The sequence below is a fragment of the Morchella sextelata genome (assembly GCF_020137385.1).
Source record: "Morchella sextelata strain SCLS chromosome Unknown scls_3, whole genome shotgun sequence".
Lineage (NCBI taxonomy): Eukaryota > Fungi > Ascomycota > Pezizomycetes > Pezizales > Morchellaceae > Morchella > Morchella sextelata.
Window position 1 is genome coordinate 3,538,981 of NW_025408618.1, and position 14,214 is coordinate 3,553,194.

Consider the following 14,214-nt stretch of genomic DNA (forward strand, 5'->3'; position numbering starts at 1 on the left):
AGAATGGAATTGGTGTCCAAGGCCTGTAAATCTAACTATTTTAACCCTTCTGAGAGTAAACACGACATAACGGAATAAAAAAATCGTCTATCACAGATCCTGAGTATGTCTTTATGTTCGCAATGAATCAATCAATTAATCAATTAGATGAGCATGTTCATGGTCGATCACTCGAATCGGGGGAGACTTGTTTAAGGACATACATGTAATAATAATAATAATCTCTCATACTCGTATGCAACCGTGAGTTTATGGCGACGTTCAAAGGATTACCGCTGTCCCCATTTGGCTTGTTCAAGGACGATATCAAGAGGGGACTGGAAACAGAAGTCTGCTTTATTCACAGAATAGAAAAGATATTTAGTTAGCTATTTGCATGTGGCCAAGTAAAGGAGTCTACATGGCATTCCTATTACGGTGCCATTTGAAAAGCTACATGTATGTATCTAACAACCAAGAGAAGGTTTATTACATGTAGGGTATGTGGATGTGGGCCTTTGTGCCCGCGTGGAAAGTGTGTTTTACGCAGTAGAGGAGTTTCGAGCTGCCCGCCGTAATGCTAGACTGTCGGTTAAGGCATCGGCCTACGCAGCTTCACAAAACCTAAATTGTACCCGGTACCTTTCACACAGTCGAGCACATACATCTCTCTACACTACCGTAGCGCCTCGTGAGAAGAGACTCATCCCTGATGGTAAGAAGCGACCTACCGTGTATCATCAACACTACACCAAATGAAGGAGGTTTACGCCTCTGGGCTTGCCGTAGCTGGCTTAGCAAGCCTTTCCCAGCGAGTAGTTTGGATGTTGTTTGTGGCGGGTCATTTTGTTGGTGTTGGCGATTACGTTATTATCAACGTTTCGGTTTGAAGTTTGGGTGTGGCTCCAAACTACATGTATACATGTATACGTTCATGTTAGGCTCGTCCCCACCCCCTCTACTTCCCCTACTGGTGAGCAGCTTGCTGCTAAGTAGGGGATGGGTACGAGACTACGTTCATGTATCTATACTTTTACCTTGGAGCCGCCTTGTGCTCTAAACTGTACATGACCTATAAATAGTGAGCCTTCTCTCCCTCTTCCTTGGTTTTGATCATCAGTTCTTACATACAATAGACTTCAATTCATCGGTTCTCTACATGTACTGCTCTAAAGGCCATCTCTGAAAACAGCAGCCGTGTCGGTATGTAATTTTCTAAATAAATCGGTACCTGCATGCAAAGCAAGCAGTACTAAGCGTGTCGAGCTAAATCAATTGCCTAGCGCAATCAGGACTGTGTGCAACACCAGCGGTCACTCGTCTCTTGGCATTTCCTCAAATGGGGTTCGTGATGTCGCTGGTTGTACATGTCCCTGATTGAGCATTCACCCAATCTCGATTCCGCCCTACTGGTTTAAGGTCGGGTACTCGCTGAATTGGATCGTTTTGGGTAACCTCGTCAGTGTTCTTCTGTCCCTGTGTTTATCGACGTTAAGCTGGTTGATCACATTATAAACGAGTATCGATGAAGGAGTAGGTGTATTCAATTGACGGGCCAACACTTCCATACTCTCCGCCGTACAAACATGGCCATTAAACCTTCCCTCTAACGGATTTTGGCCCGATTTGATCTCTCGGAGCGTTACTAGCGACCCTTGAACCATCTCATTCCTGCCGGTCCCCACAACAACGACGTCACCTCTCTGTATCCACTTTCCCCCCCCAATCTTCACTCCCGCCAAATCACCATCCCCAGTTTCTCTAATCCACTCTAGAGTACCTACTTCAGTAACCTAAAGTACTTACTCTACACGGCGGTCATGACAGCCCAGTGACGTCCCAACACCGTACCCCCTATCCCTGCCAGGGATTCAGGGATCCAGGATCAGGGGCGTCCGGATGTAGCCGCCTGCGTCATACCACCGAGAACCCTTGCATTTGCATGCCTTACTTGCCTTGTTCCACGTGCCTGCATGCAGCTCTCGATAAATTTCGATGCCCTTTAATATTCGACTCTCTCGCCTCCTTCTCTCTCATGCTGTTTTATTAGACAGATTTTTTTTTATTATTTTTGTTTGGCAGTCCTTTTTGGAACCACTGAGTATATACCACGAATTAACGATCTACGAACCGAACTCCTACCAGCTTCTACCATCTGCTAGCTATTGCTATTGCTATTTCCATCCAAGGCTGTTTCTGCGACATAGCTACATAGCCAGCTGCTGTTATTCCACGTCTCGGTGTTTTAGCGGGAAGATTGTTTTGAGCGAGTTGGAGACCGACACGCGAGGCATTGATCTTGGTTCAGCTCATCGCTTTGCATCCATCTACAATCTTCATACTTAGCCAGCCATCCAGGCGTCCAGGCATCCAGACATCCAGCAAGTCAGGCGGCCAGCAAAAAAAAATCAAAAAAAAATCGAGACAAAAGGTATGGGGACATGTAGCTTTTGCTTGTGGGAGTTGATACGCTGGTGCTGATTTACCTGTTATTCTTAGAACCTGAAGAGGACGGTCTCTAGACGCTGTAGCTAGTATATAAGACTACTGCTATACATCACCACAAACATATCAAATTCCCATCAGCTCTACCTACGCCTACCACATCTAAGACCAAGGCGTCTACCATTGCTCGCAACTTACTACTACTCACTTGACCCATTTCACCCACTTTACTCAGACACAGAGACAAACACAAACACAATGTCCTCAAAACCCACAAGCACAAGTCGCTCCTCCCGCCACGCTAGCTCCCCCCTGATGGCCTCCATCTTCTCCCTCTTCAGCATCAATCTCTTTGCCTATATCCTCTCCTACCTCAGCTGGGTGGCGCGTGTGCTCGTGCTGCGGTGGCGGCGCCTCAAGGATGCGCTATTTTACGAGATGATGCTGCTGCTGCTGCAGCCAAATCCGGTGGTGCTGCTACTCATGTGGCCCGGATGGATCGCAGTTGCGGGGGTGTGGTGGTGGTGGGGTAGGGATGGGGGGGGTAGCGTCGGTGGGAGTGTAGATAGATAGAGAGTGTGAGGGGTGTAGGTGCAGATAGAGAGGGGAAGATGAGATGGAGATGGAGTTTTTTTTTTGGAATTTTTTGGGTTGGGAGTTGGGATTGTGATTCGATTTGGATTGGGTTGTATATGCCCGTGCGATTATACCTTTTTCTTTCTTTCTTTTGTGTAGATGATTTTTCTGTTCTTTTCTTTTGTAGATGATATTTCTGTTTTTCCCCCCCCCTTTGTGTTAGATGTGTATATGATCAATTGTCGGAGGGTATTATTTTTCTGTATATTGTTATCATCTCACCCGGCCGGGGTGCAGTTGTATATTTGGAAAAGCGTTGTTTATATGAAGGAGGCAGAAAATGCATATATTTGGACGCGATACGGCACGGCTAAGGCACAGACAAACACACAAAACCCTCAGTGCGCAGCGCAAACAAACAAACAAACATGCGCCCGAACACGCAGCCCAGCCCGACCAGCCAATCCCGTGCGTGTCTCGCTCGCTTCCCACAAACAAATCGATAAACAAGCTGCCCGACCACGCCCGGCGCTGATAAGGAAATAAACTTTTCTGTCCGACTACATCGCTTCTTCATGCGTGACAATTTACCCATCTGCACGTTACTTACCCGTCGGGCCCACGCCCGCACACCCGCACACCCGCACACCCGCACACCCGCACACCCGTGCCCGCGCCCGCGCCCGCTGCAACAAACAACAGCTGCAGCTACTGGCCCTCCGAGCCCTCCAATCCCTCTGTCGCAATCGCCCAGAACCCAATCTCCAACGCGATCGCCTTCTCGACCGCTGCCCTCGCCTCGTCCTCCCTCCACCCCTCCCCGCCCCTCACCGCCGCCGCCTCCGCCTCCAACACGCCCACATACTCCGAAAACTCCTTACTCGACCACCACTCCACAAAGTCCCTCACGCTCTCGTCCAGCGTCCCGCTCTTAAACGCCTCGCTCTCGCGCACCGCCACCATCGCGTCCAGATACACCCTCTCGCACACCGACAGCACCGCCAACAGCGTCGTCCAGTGCGCTCCACCCACACACAGCTCCATCAGGAAGCGCATATACGCCGCGCACCCCTCGGCAGCGGTCGGTGTCAGTACTGCCAGGACAGCCATGGGGTCACGGGCGGCCTCAACGCCGGGGTCTGGGTGAGGTGCGGGCAGGGTTGGGAGGGCCACGCCGCGCGCGGCCGCTTTGGACCTGAAGAGGGATAGCTCGCTGAGGAGGGTGAAGTATCCGCCGATGAGGAGCGGGTGCAGCTTGGTGGTTTGCGGGAGCGAGTGGATGAGGTGGGCGAGGAAGTGCGTGCCCGCGTGCACGTAGATGTAGTCGTTGCGGAGCCAGGTGTTGAAGTTGGCTGCGGGGAGGCGGGCAGAAGAGAGGAGGGTTATGAAGGGTGCGGAAGTGGTGGCGGGCGCCAGGTCGAGGGACCAGGCTTCTGTTAGGCTGGAGGCGGACATGGCGAGTATCGGGTGAGTTGAGTATATCCAATTTTTGGAGCTGTCTGAGTGTTGATATTCTAGGTCCGGTTGCTCCGCGGTCGTCAGCGCGGAGTGGGGTTAAGTAGTTGCAAGACTGCCTGCGGTTAGCTAAGCCTAATAATTGCTTTTCCCTACTAGTCACGAAAAGATGCGTTCCGATCATTGGTACTAAATGCTACATGTATCTTTCAGGTGTAAATGATCGAGGGTCCGTTATATTCTGGCTGTTGGCGAGGGGATGAGGGACTTGCCAGGTGTGGTTTAACATGGACGGTAACCAAAGATACTATAAGCTATGTGGGTGCGAGATTCGTTCATGGGATATACGCCTAGATTTTGTAACAGATACACCGTGGTTGATTGCGGAGGGTTTACCCTTGCCTTTTCTAGTAAAAATAGAACACAGTTAATGATGCCAATGGGGTGGGATCAGACAAGGCTCAGTACTCACAGTATTGCGAAACTCCCAACTAACTTCACCAGGTGCCGAGTTAATAAGCTCTTTGCACAGTATATAGGGCTACTGTCTGTGCAGTTTTCAGCAAACCTTGGCATTTTCCAATAAAGAACGCTCTCTAGACTACCAACGCAAATATATCAGGAGAGAAATATCAAACGTCAATCTCCAACTGGGAACAAGTACCTAAATACCTGTACATCATGGGATCTAACAGCCCCAAAGCGAAAATTTGACGATGGGACAAGACGTTTCAAAACCTTGGTGTTGCGGTTTGTCTATGTGGTGCTCTAAACGAATTGAAAGACGATGGGGTTTACCGACATCAAGCCCGCTACATATAGACGTGTTAAAGGATACGTGTGACATCAACCAACCCTGAGTGAGTACGTGCCCTAACACATAATACACATCGCCTCTTCGCGAATTCGTCGATAATCTCATATTCCTTTGATCTTAATGGGAGGAACCCAACGGTTGAGCGAAAACGTTTAGATATAAACCGTAAATACATGTAATAATACAAGTATCTAACCCCTTTCCTTCCCAAAAGAAACAGCCCGCACCCCTTTGACCCTGGTAATAAGCGTATGATCTCGCCCAAACAGCTCAAGGCCTGCCAAGATATTACTAGCTAGCCAACACTTGTAACTTTGTATAAACCCGTACTCTGTAGTAGACAATAATCGATCCAGGACAGTTCCTAAAAGCTAACTAATTCCCGAGCGAGCGAACCTATTAGTATGTACAAGTAGCTTTTTAATTCACTGGCTATCACTCGATAAGTTACAATGTGAAGGGTTCATCTAAGACAGGGATTTGGATCACAGTCTCGCACTCGGCCCTTTCAACCGGGTGAGTAGGCAATGTGATTCTCATCAATATTTGAACCCAACACCACTAATCTTATTGATTGTAAAGTTCGAAAGTAAATAAGAGATTTGAAACCCCCCCCCCCCCCCCAAACCCCATCTTGGACTATTTATATCCCCTTTTTTTGTTCCTTTTTAGCTATATCTAACCCACCCACACTGCATGTAATTATTTTTGTACGTATATCACGTGCAAAGTCCTTAATCTTCCTACTAGTATTGCGCCTTACCACATGTACTACATGTAGATAATTTGACGGTATTTAGTTTAGTATTCTCGCTTGAACCCCTTGCCGATATAATCTAAGCACGCCCAAACCAAAATTTAGAAACCTGACCTTTGTTTTGTTTTGCTAGGCTACTCCATCCAAATACATGCACCTATCCCCACTATATTAATCCCAACCATCAAGAGCCAGAGTCCCTTTTAAACCTCTCGAAACATCTCTTGTACGGCAATTGTACTGTCTTGCTTAGACCTACAATATTGGGCCTTTCTTCTCTCGCCGACCATATCTCTCATCTGAGCAATCAAGCGCTCATCGGGTGCAGCACCTTGGACTTTTGCCTACAGCATTCTTGTAGGGCGCCTGTACTGCTTCCTCTACAACCTTATTACCATCCAATTGATATTCTTGGAGGAGGGGAACTCTCACAGAGAGTACGTCTTGAGCAAGTTTCCCTTTGATACTCCTGCAGGGCATCTGTACTGCTACTATCTTGAGGAGAGAAAGGGGAACAGGCGTGGGGATAGGATCTCAACATCCATTGCCTCCTCTTCAGAAGTAGTCGGGTCAACCTTCAACTCGAACGTTGGGGCCAGGCTGGGTCTAAAGAGGTATGTATCCTGATTTGTCATGATATTATTATATCTATACGTGTCTAACATGTTTTCAACAGCGGTGGACCCGCTTCCCCGGACCAAAACTTAATCTCCGGCCCAACCCCTCCCTCTACGCCGAGACCAGCAAGCTCTTGACATAGCTAGCGGCTGTCATTAGACCTCGGCTAAAAACCAGTTCTCTCGACCGGTTTTCAATATCGAGCTGCTTCCAGTAGAGTACGAAACTTCCCCCCGTGCACCACGAACGCCAGAAACGGCCAAAGCCTCGGCTTTTGGAGACAGTTGGGTCAACTGGGCAATAGCCTTATAATCCTAGACGAGGCCCATATTGTCGTGGTGAGTTTGTCTTTTTTTCCTTTCTTTAAAAAAGGGCCTTGGTAATTAACAACACGTTTTATCAACATAGTCTTATAAACTATTCCTTGACGCTTGATACCTGGCCTCGATGCATGGAGGCGGCTTCGCGAGCTCGTTCTTTGCATTCGTGCGGTTTTCGAGGTTCTAAAATGCGAAGTTACCGTGAAGGTTCGAAACAACCTAACATGAGGTACGTATTTACTGAAGAATTACCAGTTTGAATAATGAGTTTCTGTGGCTAATTTACAAGAAAATAGACTCAGTAAAATCAAAAGGATACAGACCTTGATTTCCCTGAGAGGTATTCCTTCTGTGAGACTGGCGCCTCATACGGGTTTTATATAGAACCTCTATATCCACCAGTGTAATTCCACTTTCTCCATGGCCATCCAATGGTATTTTCTATTGATTCGAAAGCCATCAACCGCTAACTTCACGTTTCCAGAGCCAGTTTTTTCTTTCTTTTTCGCCTGTACACCTCTGGGGACGAATAGAGGCCAGGATGTGGAAACAGAGAGGGCGATTGCCTCCCGCCGGGGCGGGGATGCCGAAACAGAGAGGGCAATTGTCTCCTCATGGTTTCTCAGTCTGAGGTCTCGGCCACATCGCTGGAGGCCGTTAAAGGCATCCTCTCCCCTACCGACTTTGGACCGTTATAGCTCTCCTTAGGGCTAGCGTCTTATTGCTAGTGGGCTTCTCTGCGGGTTCATCAGTGTTAGCTCTGGTATCTCCATCCAGGTTTTGGTGGTTCACACCATGGATACCTCAATTGATACCTGTCCTGCCTGTTCCGAGCCACTACCACCAGCACGGCCACCAAACTATTCCAAGAGGATTCAGCAAAATGCCAGGGGCTTACACCTACTATGACATGTGGAGAATGATCTCAGCCCAAACGACCCCTACTAGCTATTATATAGAGCTTCGTCCTAGATTTTACAGGAGGGATAGGATGACTATCCAAAACATCCTCAAATCAACTTCCTTGGGACCTTCGGTTAGGCGGGAAGGATGTGGAGTCCTGGGGAAAGGCATTGGGTATCTTTAGAAGAAGGGGAAAGATGAATACTTAATCTTTAGAAGAAGGGAAAGGATGAATACTTAATTCAGAGTTCAGTTTTCTCTACATGGACATGGCTTACCTATTACTCTTGTAGAGTACAAAGATCTTCATGTCTCTTGAGAAGGCCCCGGGCTACATACCTCTATTATTGGGGATAAAAATATTCATCTTTGTTGACAGGAACAAATTAATGAGGACAGTTTGAAACCAATCTAAAGAATTTTAAAGATTTGAGATCTCTTTTAGAGCTGGCTCAGGAAGTACCCATCCCTGTCTCGATTCTTTTTTCCTTCTTGTTTTTCGCCGTAGGAATCAAATATGTAGTTATTTTAATTTACCGATATTCTGTTAACAACAACCTATTTAGCTTTAGTGAGTCTTAAATCCAGTTCATAAACAAATCCTTATTTCTGTCTAAATTGCATTTGGTGATTGGTGATTCTCGTTCTATCGAACGACCTTGAAAAGACAGGTTGTTTCTTACAGCTGATCTTAATGTTAGCGAACACCAGGCCAATAAATCAAGTCATGGCTGATAATCTAGTCATAAATATTCTTACTCATCTAAATTTAGATGTCGGTACTCTCTCCATTCGCAGTTCGCCCTAGGAACAGAGATGTCTCCATTGTTAGGGCTGAGATGATTGTTTATATCCGGTTTCGATGCTAGTGAACCGGTCCTTAAAAGTGGGATAGTAGGGCGCGTGGACGAAGGACCCCGCCAGGCTTGAGATCATCATCTGAGACTTCATGAAAAATTTTGGGGGACTGTGGGGTTCTTTGATTTTGTAGGAACTTTTTCATCGTCAACGTACTATTCTACCAAAATTATAAATTTAATTTTTAGCACATCGCTTGACAAAGTCGGTCCTTTAGAACTCCCGCTAGCGACGAGTGACTACCTATGATCCATATATTCCTTCCAATCGACTCTACAGGATCGGGCGATGATACAAGCTGGTGATTGTGTTCAAATTGAAATAGACCTGAAACTTTTTATTTATTAAACTATATCCTAATAGCTATAGGGTGAGGAAGCTACCGTCTCCTAGCGTCGGGGCTACCCTTTATGATTACTCCGAAGCCTCTCCATCGCGGCCAGATATTCCTTGGCATTGGCCTTCGGACCCATCTAAACTATAATTCCACCCTCTGCTGCTGGGATAGCCGAAAGGCCCCAAAAGTCGAGTCGAAAGGCCCGAATAAAAAAGTCCCCGCTAATCTCGCCTCGGGCGAGGTTTTTCAGCAATCTCAACTCCCTCATTGGTGTATGGAAGTCGGCGGGAGAAGTATGCAGGGTCCGAAGTCCTCTTCTCCTCGGGAAAATCACTGATAACAGCTATCACAGTCAGCTCGAAGGTATCTTATAGGGGCTATATCTCCCGCTCCCCCTGCTAAGTCTCATGAGATGAGAGTTGATAATCGTGGCTCACGTTATTAGTGGCAGCGATCCGGATCCGTTATATTTGAGGTTTCCAGCGGCCACTACTCTTGCCGGCTCTCCCCCTCTAAGATCTAGTTTCATCCGTGCTAAGCGTGTGTACATCTCGATTGTTTTGGCCTTAGGTCTGTTGTTCTTCGATTCAGTTGGCGCAAACATTAAATGACTCTCGAATCACTTCTAGGACCTTCTAAATACATAGCCTCGTATCAAAAGTACGGGACGTGGCATGAAACGACCTTGGCAGCCCAGCGATTTCTCGAGCCTGGACGTCTGAACGGGTGCGAAGTTAAATCATCGAGCACTGTTCCGGATGATAGTTGGGTTTACTATTTTACTGGCTAGCGGACCCTACCTACTACCTACATGGCTGAATTCTTGCTTTCAAGTCAAGATCAGCAGAAGCCCATGAAATCAATCTTTGGACTGCCCGATGACTACACACCGCCCAGGAGGCCTGAAACCACCCTAAGGAGCGAATTTTAGATCACGGTCTACCTGTATCTCTGATTTCCCTTGCCTGTCTATACCTAAACCCGATGATGGGTGATTATTGTTAGCTAATACACAAGTAGAAAATTACTAACAATTATCACGCAAATAATAGGTCGACCGATTACCGAGTCCGCACTTGATATTTGTTATCAACACATAAATTTGAGCTCCGACTTAAGAGAAAGGTTAGGCTGTTGCTAGAACATATGTTGAACGAAGGACATAGACGGGCGGGAAAAGCCTTACTCACCAATATTCAAAGCTGCAATTTCGTCTCGATAGACAGGATATGGGTATCGTCATAAAATGTTAGGAATATCCTCAAGCCATCGTTTCTTGGATTTAGATTTCTTGAGTTTTGACGCAATACTGTGGTTTGTGTTAGGGCGGGGGGTGGCTAAGATGAGTGATTCTTTATGATTCCATTTAAATTTCCATGAGCTGTAACTGACAACGGTCATAGAGCCTAGTCACCAAAGTGTGCGCTTCGTGTACAACATGCAAACTTAGGATAGATTAGAACAGATCAGGACAGATCAGCGGTACACCTTGCTAACACTGGTAGGTACAATTGTTTATATAATCACCCAATATATTTACCTAGGCATTCTTCATCCCCCCACCTCGAGCGCCTGACTCGAACAACTTGAGTCAAGAGGCACGATCTACAAGCGATCAGTTAACTATAACCTTACTCTTGATGAATACTGCTTCGAACTGCATTCACCATCAATCATAATTCGCCAGAGTTAGAGGGAATTATTTAGGCAACCCAGTTGCTAATTTATATTAATTTCGACACGCTGATTGCTCGAAGGGCGTCGTATGGAATGGGCGCTGCAGGTAAATACATGTATGTATCCACCTCGAAAATGTCCGATACTGACTCCTGTACCCAATAACTCATCACGTAATTGAAACTGGTGCGGGTAGGACTCCGGGGTAACCATACCCTATCAACACGGGTACTTCCGCTTCACTGGAAAGTGCCGCTAGATTCCTAGGTATTATAGTTTAATATATGCAATTGGTAAATCATCCCCCACCCATCTAATTTACAGTACAGTTCCTAGGTATAAAAAAAAAGAAAACGCTTGCCGCAGTGTTTGGAGAGAATATAATGAAATTATGAGAAGGAAAACAGACCGTACGCGCCATCCCAAGAAACACACGAAAACTACTTCAGGAACTAACTATCGCTTTCCAGCACCTTTTCCAAACGATAAGCTATATCCTCCTGTCTTTTCATCCTTCACCATTCCGAAATTATCCGTACTCAGTCCAAATGGTCTGAGCAATCCATTACCGAGCTGTGACAGCAGATTAGCAGGTGCGCTCCTGGATCTCCTTCACACAGGGAAACTCACGTCCTTCAACTTCCCCAAAACCTCACATGTATCCTTCTCTCTCGCCTCCTCAATCCTTCTTGGCAACCACTTCACTTTCTCCTCCAAGTCCCTCTTCTCTCTCTCGGTTAATCCCTCACCGTTCTTCTCCAGCAAAGCCATATAGTCCTCATGTGCACCCTGCAAACTTGACCAGCCACCCACAGCCTCCCTACCCTTTGCACGGCGATACAGAGCCTTCGACCATCCGGGCCGGCCTTCCAACGCCTTTGTAGCGCTTTTGACAGCCTCTGCGGGATTCTGCAGCTTCAAATGGACGGCAGAGATATTATTGTGAATTGTGGCGGCCTCATAGGTCAGATAAACGGGGCAATGTTCTAGTGCAAGGTTGTAGGCGTCCAAGGCGGCCATGAATAGAGAGGATGTAAAGAGTGTGTTCCCAGATAACCTGTATGAGTTGGATTCGGCCAATAAGCGCTATGGTAGCCTAAAATCAGCGACACCCTCCCATAGTCACGTTGTGCCGACAGTCGCGCCAGGAGCTTACCTTTTCCTCCTCTTCTGGAAAGCGCTCTCCAAATCCAAGCTCAGGTTCCGTGGCAGTAGCACTGGAACTTGTTGTCATAGTCATATCCTCATCGACGTCCACCTTGACACTCGGGAACGCACTAGCGCCCAGCGGGTCCGCGGGCTGCGAGAGTCGCTCGAGGCTTCTGATGTAGTCCTGCTGTTCGTCAAACATCTCCGTGTCTGCTGTGGCCGAAGAAGAGGCGGCGGTAGTTTGTGGGAGCGACATGATTTATATGTATAAATCGGGTCGGAGTCGGGGGTGTTTGCTAGGAGGCGGGGCGATTATTTCTGGAGTGATAAGCTTGAAGTAGGTAAGTGATGCAAGAGAAAGCGGTAAGCACGTGATGCGAGATCTACGGTGCAGTTTGAGATGAGAGGTTGTCAATGGGCAGTGGGGGCACCGGGTTCCAGGGCCTCCGTGAACTCCGAGCTGTGAGACATCATTCCCGTGGGGCGACACTCGGGAAACTTTAAATCAGTCACGCTTGGAGTAATTCTCATCACTAATATCTAGAGTCACTACTACCACTTACAATCTACTAAATTCTAGTACTATTCAACGAAAACAGTGAAGTATCTCAACTTCTCTCAGGAATCACTTCGTGTAGAGGCAAATACTGACCTTACCGCCGTGCCGTACTCCGCAGTAGCTGGTCCAAATATGGCATCTAGAAGCAAAGCGGGGGAATTACATCCCCGATCGCGAGACAACCAATTTAAGGGGTTACGTTCTGTGCCTTTTTTTTCCTTTCGAGGATCCAAGATTTTATGCCTCGGCTAGATTAAGAATCAGTCTTGGCATTTTGGTAAATGATAGCATTTACTGGATCCATCAAGCGAAATCGCAACACAGGCATTCGGGGTGATTGTTCGTCCGCGCGGAAAATTTCTTTTTCATTCCTTGGGAAGCTTGTCTCACACAACAATTAATACAACAACCAAATTTATGCACGGGTAATAGAGTGGCCTTAGTATACCGAATAACTCAATAGGGAGGAGAATCTATCAATCCGCGTCGGGTGATCTTTCATGACTGAGTTTGAACCAGGCCTTAGAGGGCCTCCAAATAATGTGAAGGAGTCAAAAAAGGCGATTCACGGGATTCAAAATTCGTGTAAGCACTGGTGTTCAGTAATAGAAGAGAAACAAAATATGGCCACGGGGTATCTCAAATACCGCTGCTTGTTTACGGTGATGTACCGCTACACGAATATTCCCCCGACTCCGACCTTGATCAACCAATCGCCACACCCACTTATCTAATTATTCAACAAGATTCCATATCTTGCATAATCAAAATTCTCCAGCGTGTCCCTCAACTCTCCGCCTCCATCACCAATCTCTCCGGGCGTCCCCTTATCCAAAACCAGCCCATGTCCATCATCTCTATTCGCCTCGCCCATCCTTCCCGCCAATACCAAATCCTCCTTTCCTTTGTACTCTTTCAACAACCCCGGATGCGGTACCCATACGACTTTCATTCCCGCCCTCCTCCCCGACTCTGCTCCAGGAACCGAGTCTTCAAACACCAGGCACTCTTCGGGGCGAATCTCATCCTTCCCCTCGCTCGCTCTCCGTTCATTAATTAATCTCAGAGCCAACAAATAGATATCTGGCGCCGGCTTCCCTCTCCCCTGAGGCACTCGCGGGTCATCGCCGACAATTCTCTGAGATTCGGGGAAGTGCTTAAAGAGATGTCTCATATGCGCTGTCTTCAACTCAACATTGACACCTACCGAGGAGGTCGCCAACGCCATCTCCATCTTCTCTTGGGGCACCGAAGCGGAAGAGGACGCCGCGAGCGTGTCCAATAGATCTAAGACACCAGGGAGAGGCCCGCAAGTGGGGAAGTGTTCGCGGTGCAGCTCCGCCAGGCGCACTTTATACTGGTCATAAGGAATCGGGAGTTGCGCCCAGTCCATGAAGATTTTGGTTGCCTAAAGTTTGTTTGGACTGTCAATGAGATTCCTGCGTGGTTGAGGGGAGAGCATGACGTACAGCAGGTCCGGGACGGCCTTGGAGCTGCGCTTTAATACTCCATGGCATTTCGGGGCGGCCGTTCTCACGCAGGATTATGTTGATTACATTGGTGTAGATGTCTTCGGAGTCGATGAGGAGGCCATCCATATCAAAGATACAGGCTCGGATTGGGGTGAAGCTGTACGTACCGCCCAGCTTGTCAGCGGGGGTTAATCATTAAGGCGAGCAAGTAGACATACTTGTTTGGAATAAGCATCTTGAATTCTTTGAAGACTTCCGGGGTCTATTGACTGTAGCTATGTGAGTGTTGTTG

At 47.4% G+C, this 14,214-nt stretch overlaps 5 protein-coding genes across 5 annotated transcripts; 2 read left to right on the plus strand and 3 right to left on the minus strand.

Annotated features, from left to right (window-relative positions):
• Positions 1 to 2,682: 2,682 nt before the first annotated feature.
• Positions 2,683 to 2,997, plus strand: H6S33_009750 (uncharacterized protein; the record flags this gene model as incomplete). The annotated part of the gene is made up of 1 exon (XM_044841180.1): positions 2,683 to 2,997. One exon carries the CDS (start codon positions 2,683 to 2,685, stop codon positions 2,995 to 2,997), a length of 315 nt encoding a protein of 104 aa, XP_044698565.1.
• A 711-nt stretch (positions 2,998 to 3,708) lies between these two features.
• Positions 3,709 to 4,455, minus strand: H6S33_009751 (uncharacterized protein; the record flags this gene model as incomplete). Its single annotated transcript, XM_044841181.1, has 1 exon — positions 3,709 to 4,455. The coding sequence occupies one exon, from the start codon at positions 4,453 to 4,455 to the stop codon at positions 3,709 to 3,711; it is 747 nt and encodes a 248-aa protein (XP_044698566.1).
• A 4,683-nt stretch (positions 4,456 to 9,138) lies between these two features.
• Positions 9,139 to 11,078, plus strand: H6S33_009752 (uncharacterized protein; the record flags this gene model as incomplete). Its single annotated transcript, XM_044841182.1, has 13 exons — positions 9,139 to 9,279; positions 9,347 to 9,358; positions 9,418 to 9,428; positions 9,511 to 9,635; positions 9,695 to 9,781; positions 10,118 to 10,190; positions 10,288 to 10,313; positions 10,391 to 10,411; positions 10,469 to 10,483; positions 10,531 to 10,566; positions 10,823 to 10,848; positions 11,002 to 11,009; positions 11,072 to 11,078. The coding sequence occupies 13 exons, from the start codon at positions 9,139 to 9,141 to the stop codon at positions 11,076 to 11,078; spliced, it is 588 nt and encodes a 195-aa protein (XP_044698567.1).
• A 120-nt stretch (positions 11,079 to 11,198) lies between these two features.
• On the minus strand, positions 11,199 to 12,147 carry H6S33_009753 (uncharacterized protein; the record flags this gene model as incomplete). Its single annotated transcript, XM_044841183.1, has 3 exons — positions 11,199 to 11,315; positions 11,373 to 11,828; positions 11,899 to 12,147. The coding sequence occupies 3 exons, from the start codon at positions 12,145 to 12,147 to the stop codon at positions 11,199 to 11,201; spliced, it is 822 nt and encodes a 273-aa protein (XP_044698568.1).
• Positions 12,148 to 13,180: 1,033 nt separating this feature from the next.
• On the minus strand, positions 13,181 to 14,157 carry H6S33_009754 (uncharacterized protein; the record flags this gene model as incomplete). The annotated part of the gene is made up of 3 exons (XM_044841184.1): positions 13,181 to 13,858; positions 13,920 to 14,079; positions 14,141 to 14,157. The coding sequence occupies 3 exons, from the start codon at positions 14,155 to 14,157 to the stop codon at positions 13,181 to 13,183; spliced, it is 855 nt and encodes a 284-aa protein (XP_044698569.1).
• Between the last annotated feature and the right edge of the window lie 57 nt (positions 14,158 to 14,214).